We start from the raw sequence: 8091 nt of genomic DNA, 5'->3' as shown, positions 1-8091 counted from the left end.
AGTGCATCTTCCAATTTGGCTGACCAATCTTTTCTGGTTGACACCACTGTTTTCTCTAGTATTTTCTTTAATTCTCTATTGGATACTTCGAATTGCCCATTAGTTTGAGGGTGGTAGGGGGATGCCACTCTATGATTTACATGATATTGACTCAACACCTTTTGAAATTGAGTATTACAAAACTGCGAACCACCATCACTGATTAAGATTCGAGGTACCCCAAATCGAGCAAAAATATTCTTCTTGATAAACTTCACCACAACCTTAGCATCATTTCTTGAAGTGGCCATAGCTTCCACCCATTTAGACACGTAATCAACAGCTACCAAAATGTATTCATTTCCTGCAGATGATGGAAATGGACCCATGAAATCAATACCCCAACAATCAAAAACTTCAACTTCCATAATGTTTTGTAGAGGCATCTCATTCCTTCAGGAAATTCCCCCCATTCTTTGACATTGGTCACACTTTAAGACATGGTGATGGGCGTCTTTAAAGAGTGTTGGCCAGAAAAATCCTGACTGTAAAACCTTTGCTACTGTTTTGTCTCTGCCATAATGCTCGCCACACGGTGAATTGTGACAATGCCACAATATGCCCTTGGCCTCCTCACTTGTCACACATCTTCGAAGAAGATTGTCTACACCTACTTTGAACAAGTGTGGATCATCCCAAATATAATGTCGGGCATCATGAAAGAATTTCTTTCTCTGCTGCCAATTGAGGTCTTTGGGAATGACACCTGCTACCTTGAAATTAGCCATATCAGTAAACCAGGGTCTCCCTGCAATTAAAAACAAAGATTCATCAGGAAACTTATCTTTTATTTCATCCTCCTTTAAAGTGACCTCTTCATTCACTAATCTGGATAGGTGGTCTGCTACCATATTTTCAGAACCCTTCTTGTCCTTGATGACTAAATCAAATTCTTGAAGCAACAATATCCATCTAATCAATCGTGGCTTGGAGTCAGCTTTGCACAACAAATATTTAATTGTTGTGTGATCAATGTAAATCACTATCTTTGATCCCACCAGATAAGATCGAAATTTCTCAAGTGCATAAATGATTTCCAACAATTCTTTCTCAGTGGTGGCATAGTTAATATGAGCATCATTCAAAACTTTGCTAGCATAATAGATAGTATGAAACATTGTGCCCTTCCGCTGCCCCAGCACAACACCTACGGAATAATCACTTGCATCACAGATCAATTCAAACTCTTGTCCCCAGTCTGGTGTTGTAATCACAAAAGCAGAGACCAACTTGGCTTTGAGAGTGTTAAAGGCTTCTAAACATTCTTCATTAAACAAAAACACAACATCCTTGTTCACCAGATTACTTAGGGGTTTAGCAATTTTGGAGAAGTCTTTAATGAATCGCCGATAAAATCCAGCATGACCTAAAAAAAAAAACTCCGTATGCCTTTCACATTAACTGGAGGTGGAAGTTTATCAATAACATCTAGTTTTGCTTTACCCACCTCAATTCCTCTTTTAGAAATCTTGTGTCCCAACACGATATCTTCTTGGACCATAAAGTGGCATTTCTCCTAGTTGAGCACCAAATTAGATTCTTCATAGCACTGTAACACTTTCTCTAAATTTGCTAGACAATTTCCAAAAGATGCACCAAAGACTGAAAAATCGTCCATAAAGACTTCAATACATTTCTCTACCATATCAGCAAAAATTGCCATCATACATTTCTGGAAAGTAGCTAGGGCATTACATAAACCAAACGGCATGCGGCGATAAGCAAATACACCGAATGGGCATGTGAAAGCTGTCTTTTCTTGGTCCTGAGGATCTACTACAATCTAATTGTAGCCCGAGTATCCGTCCAAGAAACAGTAGAAAGATTGCCCTACAAGTCTCTCAAGCATTTGGTCCATGAAGGGAAGTGGGTAATGGTCTTTCCTTGTGGCTTCATTGAGCTTCCTGTAATCAATACACATTCTCCATTCGGTGACTGTTCTTATAGGAATCAGCTCATCTCTATCATTCTTGACCACTGTCATACCTCCTTTTTTCGGGACAACTTGAACAAGACTAACCCATGAACTGTCCGAAATTGGATAGATGAGCCCTACCTCTAGCAACTTGAGCACTTCTTTTCTTACTTCTTCTTTCATTATAGGATTCAATTTTCTCTGAGGTTGTCTCACGAGCTTGTAATCAGCTTCCAAATTGATGTTGTGCATACAATATGATGGACTGATTCCTTTTAAATCAGAGATGTGCCTACCAATAGCAGCTTTACGACTTTTTAGAATATGTACCAATTGATCCTCTTCTTCTTTCTGCAAGGAGTTGCTAATTATAACGGGTTTAGTCTCATTATCCTCCAAGAATACATACTTTAAATGCACTGGAAGGATCTTCAATTCTGCTTTAGGCTTTTCTGTTGGTCTAATTTTTTCTAATTCTTCAAGAACCACATGACCAACAGAGTTGTCTTTTGGATCATCAAGCTCTTCATCACAAACTAGGCAGTCTGTCACATAATTAGGTTCTTTTTCCAAAGGGAACTGCAGTACCATGGTTGAAGCTGATAATGTTATCTCCTGCTCCACCTCTTCTTCTTCAAAATAGGCATCACTCATATCTGGGTGCTTCATTGCTTCAAAGAGGTCAAAGGAGATTTTCTGATCCTCTACACTGAGTTCCAACCGACCTTTATCTTTGCCTACAACATATCCAGTAGTTGTTATGCAGGGATATTCTGGAATAATGGAGACTTCATCCTTTTCTTCTTTGGTTATCAATTGATGATGTATTGTGTTAACTTGAAGAATGCTTTCTTGATGTGTTTCAATCTCTGCATACTCTTCTTCTCTTCTGACCACAACTTTAATCATGTCGTCCACCAACTTACCAATCCGAGTCTCAGCTCTTTTAATTGCTTGTTGCATTGAATCTATTGTACCCTTGAATTGCATTAACAGGTCATCCAGATTAGACAACCCTTCTGCTTCATTGTGATAATAAGGTTATCATTCTGACTCCCATTGATAATCTGCCAACGAATAGTCCTTTTCAAATTGAGTTTCCTGCTATTGCATTGAATAGCCATCACCTTTAGAGCTAGCTTGATATGTCATGAAGTCTTCCAATACACTTTCAAGATCAGGAGCTCTTCCCTTCTCATGATAATTATACATGGTCGACTCCTGTTGTTGGATCAAGTGGCCTCAGAATAATTAAGAAGGGGGGTTGAATTAATTATTCCTAAACCTTTACCAATTAAAAATTAATCTTCTAAGGCTTTTACTAAATTGTTAAGAGAATGAGGAGTAGAAGAGAAACTTAACAGAAAGTAAAAGCAGAAATTAAATGCACAGCGGAAAGTAAAAGAGTAGGTAAGAAGGAAACAAACACAATAGAGTTTTTATACTGGTTCGGCAACAACCCGTACCTACATCCAGTCCCCAAGTGACCTACGATCCTTGAGATTTCTTTCAACCTTGTAAAAATCCTTTTACAAGCAAAGATCCACAAGGGATGTACCCTCCCTTGTTCTCTTTGAACCTAGTGGATGTACCCTCCACTAGAACTGATCCACAAGAGATATACCCTCTCTTGTTCTCAGTCAACAACCCAAGTAGATGTACCCTCTACTTGTACCACAAAGGATGTATCCTCCAATGTGTTAAGACAAAGATCCCAGGCGGTTAAACCTTTGATACTTTGTGAATAGGGATACAAAAGAATTCTCAGGCAGTTAGTCCTTTGAACACTTATGTATTAGGGAAATGGAAGAATCAAAAGAATTCTCAGACTGTGTCGTTTTGAATTCTTTGACAAAGGAGAAGGGAGACACAAAAGAATTCAGGCGGTTAGTCCTTCATTCTTTTGGAAAAGGGAGAAGAGAGACACAAAAAGAATTCAGACGGTTAGTCCTTGGAGAATTCTTTTTGGCAAAGGGAGAAGAGAATGAAAAGATGAATAGCACAAGTTTTCAAGGTTTGGAAAACCAGAAAACTTCAGAAAGCTTTTGGTACAAAGAAGAAGAAGAAGTTCAAAGAGATTCAAGGCTTGTAAAGGATTGTATGAATAAGTGTTAGAAAGATTATTTTAAAGATTGAAGAAATGCAAAACAAAGCCTTGCTTTTATAGACTCTTCATGTCTGGTCAAGACAACCATTTAGAAGAGTTATAACTTTTAGAAAAACTTAAAAGCAATTTGAAAAAGTCAAAAACCATTTGAAGAGTTACATCTTTTGATTTATTCAGAAACAGTCAGTGGTAATCGATTACCAAATCAGTGTAATCGATTACACAAGGCTTTTATGTGAAAGGATGTGACTCTTCACATTTGAATTTGAATTTCAACGTTCAAAGGCACTGGTAATTGGTAATCGATTACAACTCTTTGAAAATAATTAGAACGTTGTAAATTCAATTTGAAAACTTTTTCAAATCCATTTTGCTACTGGTAATCAATTACAACAATCGGGTAATCGATTACCAGAGAGTAAAAACTCTTTGGTAAACATGTTTTGAGAAAAACCATGTGCTATTCAATTTTTGAGAAAACCTTTTTATACTTATCTTGATTAAGCCTTCTCTTGATTCTTGAATCTTGAGTCTTGAATCTTGATCTTGATTCTTGAGATCTTGAACCTTGAATCTTGATTCTTGACTCTAAACTTTCTTCTTGAGTCTTGAATTCTTCTTGATTCTTATCTTGAACTCTTGAATTGTTCTTGATTCACTTGAGTTGTTCTTTGATTGATCTTTGAGCTTTTTGTCATCACCTTTGTCATCATCTTTTGTTATCATCAAAACACCTTTGAATCACCTTTGATTCATCATGAAGCTTTGCTTCTACACCTGTCTCCAGTCGGATTTATTTATAGAATAGAAATAACAACTGTCCTGGTAATGTTCTCCTCCAGCAAAATCATAATTTATTAGTGGAATAGAGATAATAATCTTCATGATACAGTGGTAGGAGATTGTATTTCTTCGGAATAACTAGGCTACCTATAGGAGATTCTATACATACAAAACACTAACAGAAACAACGGTTATCCAGTTCAAGAGGAAAACAAATATGAATTGAAATTAAATATTCACAGTTTATCAAAGAATAAAGAATAGACACCTAGGACTGAACTAACTTTCCAAATAGAAAGATGTTCCCCGGCAACGACGCCAAAAACTTGTTCGAACCCGGCAAGTGCACCGGATCGCGCAAGTAGTATAAAATGGTAAGAATCGAGTATCGAACTCTCGGGGAACTTGTGTTACTTGGTAAAGCTATATTCAGTGAATAGGTGTCTAGTATGAAAAGAGATGTGTGGACTATGAACAGGTATGTAAACTAACTATTAAGAGGAAAATCACATGAGTAATGATGCGTAAAGACAAGTAGACAACATGTTGGTCTTTCTATTAGGTGCCTGATGTTAAAAGGATATTCTCTACTTAACAATGCTCATGTGTTCTATGGTGTCTCCTGAAATGCTAAACCCTGATTCCTCATGATAGTCTAGCCTAATCCCGATCAAGAATCGTCCTCAGATTCCTCTTGTTGGACTAAACTCGACCAAAACCACATTAAGACAAACATACAAACAACTAGGTTACCATACCCTGATCCCTCGTGATAATACAATAAACTAGCCCTGTCCTATCAAGTTCTAAGAATCAGACCAGTTTCCATTGTTGAATGATCCTAACAAAGCATGCATCTATGTGATCAAGGCAAAAACACACTGAAATGACGTACTGATAGCATAGAGAACACATAAAACATCATTAAATAGATATACAGGTATTTACATCAAGTACCTACAAGGAAGAACCAACAAAGGATTTAGCTCTCCATAACTGGGAAGCTTCCATTACAACAAAGAGAAGAGAAAAATGAAGAATTGAAGAAATACAAGCGGTGAGGATGTCTCCTCCACTTCTAGAACCTCACAATCACTCAAACTCATCTCAAGCTCTCAGGACGACTTCCTCTTCAAGCTCTGTTCTCTGCAGGTCTTCGCAAAGCAAAATCTCTCAAAACTCTTTGGACTCAGACCCTTCTCTCTCTAGAATCTCTAACATGCAGAAGATCTTCAAGAAAAGGACCAAAATCCCCTCCAAAATCTGATTTCAGGCTTAAATAGGTGGCTTTGTTTGTGCTAGCACGCTTAGCGCGACTATGGATCGCTCAATGCGCATTAGTGGATTTTGGCTTAGCGTGTGCTTTTCTCGCTCAGCGGATGGACTGAAGCAGTGTGCTTAGTGGGATGACCCTTCGCTCAGTTCAAATGCACAGCTCATCCTTCTTCCAGATTCTTCCTCACGCTCAGCCGAGGAGTGTTGCGCTCAGCGGATGGCTCGCTAAGCCAGAAGATTGGGTTAATGAGGGGATGAAAATCAGCACTTCACAAACTTGCCTAATTAACCTGAAATTGAGAGGAAATGGTTATTAAACACACAAAATGGGAGTACTAAGTATTTATTACCTATCTTTAACAAAAAGTAATTACAACACTACAAAATAACCATAAATTGGAGGAGTTTGATACAATTTACACAGGTTTTATACATAAAATTTAGTCGTATTCATTGACTAACCACCTTACCATCATCGTCACTAGATTAAGAAATGGAATTATTGGAATGATTATTTTGTTCAAGGTGAAATGAACCATGGTATTTTGCATTAAATTTCAAAATACATGTAATGGTATATACGTCGAACTAGACAAAATATATTGTGTGAGGGGACACTATCTATTGAGGTTGTAATTTTACTTTGGAACTTTAATAAATTATTGCTATCATTATTCATTATTATTTCTAAGATCGTAAATCTTAATTCACAGTGTTATCCTGGTCATCACCTCCACCAATCACATGTTGAACCCAATGTACCTCCATTGCATATTTCTGAATATATGCCCCAACATCATCAATCACATGCACAATCTATTTATCAATCAATAGGCTTCTCTGGATACATCCCTCAAGGATGTGAACAAAGTTTTCAACCATTGGGGTTCTCATCATATATGCCTCAATACTCATTTCAAGTTCTTTTTACCTCAAATGTTTTTTATGGAGTCTCGCAAAGGTTTGGTACCATTGTGAACACTCTACCATCAGCATATAGCCCACCTCCATCGAGCTTTTGTTATCGTACACCATTACCTACTCAAATGCATGACATGGGTCATGAGGATGAGGGGAAAGATGATGATAACAATAATACCGACAATAATGATTATGATGATGGCCACGGTGGTGATCATGTTCCTCAACAACAATAAACAATTACACGTGATCATCCTAGAACAAGAGGAGTAAGAGGTCGTAGAATAAGAGGAAAAAAACCACCAACAAATCTAGTGTGACAAGATAAGAACCTCAACGCATATCTAAAAGAATTCATTGTGGGACATCATCCCACTATTAATATTTTTGTTAAACAAAGATGTAATTTTCATTTAAATTTAAGTCTTTTGCATTTTTTTAATTTACAAAACAAATAAAATTCCTTAACATTAGTAAAACAAATATATAAATATCAAATATAGAAAATATATTAAATAAAGCAATATTAAAAAATATAGATAATATGGAAAAAAAATTAAATATATAAAGTATATTAAATAAAATAACATACGGAAATTTTAAATAAATATAGAAAATATATTAAATAAAACTATATTAAATATTAAATAAAACCATATAAAAAATATATACAGAATATTAAATAAAACTAAAAAGTAAAAAAAATTCATTTTTTTTTCAAAAAAATATACGTAAAACAAAAAAAATAGAATTCGTAAATAAATATACGACTTCTATACAAAAAAAGCTAAACGAATTTAAATGCATAAAAACAAAAATAAAAATAAAAAAGCCTAAACGACTTTAAAATATAACTAAAGTCATAAAAAAGTTTATGACTTCAGTTAAAAAAATAGAAGTCGTAATTGATGTTATAACGTTTAACTCATAAGTCGTAACATCTATTACGACTTACCCCAAAATACGTAATAATTCAAAATCGATCCCCAATTGGTAATTAAAAAAAATTACACCTATTTGATCAATTGGCCCCTAGGAATGTCCAACCCAA

The 8091-nt window shown here is 35.9% G+C and overlaps 1 protein-coding gene across 1 annotated transcript; it reads right to left on the bottom strand.

Moving 5' to 3' along the window:
* Nucleotides 1-434: 434 nt before the first annotated feature.
* LOC106799622 (uncharacterized) lies at nt 435-3166 on the bottom strand. The gene is made up of 3 exons (XM_014778536.1): nt 3082-3166; nt 1855-2973; nt 435-1405 (listed from the first exon to the last, which is right to left on the bottom strand). Exons 1-3 carry the CDS (start codon nt 3164-3166, stop codon nt 435-437), a joined length of 2175 nt encoding a protein of 724 aa, XP_014634022.1.
* Nucleotides 3167-8091: the final 4925 nt, after the last annotated feature.

The sequence above is a fragment of the Glycine max genome, chromosome 1 (genome assembly GCF_000004515.6).
Source record: "Glycine max cultivar Williams 82 chromosome 1, Glycine_max_v4.0, whole genome shotgun sequence".
Lineage (NCBI taxonomy): Eukaryota > Viridiplantae > Streptophyta > Magnoliopsida > Fabales > Fabaceae > Glycine > Glycine max.
Note: the sequence above shows the minus strand (reverse complement) of the source record. Positions and strands in the feature narration are given on the sequence as shown.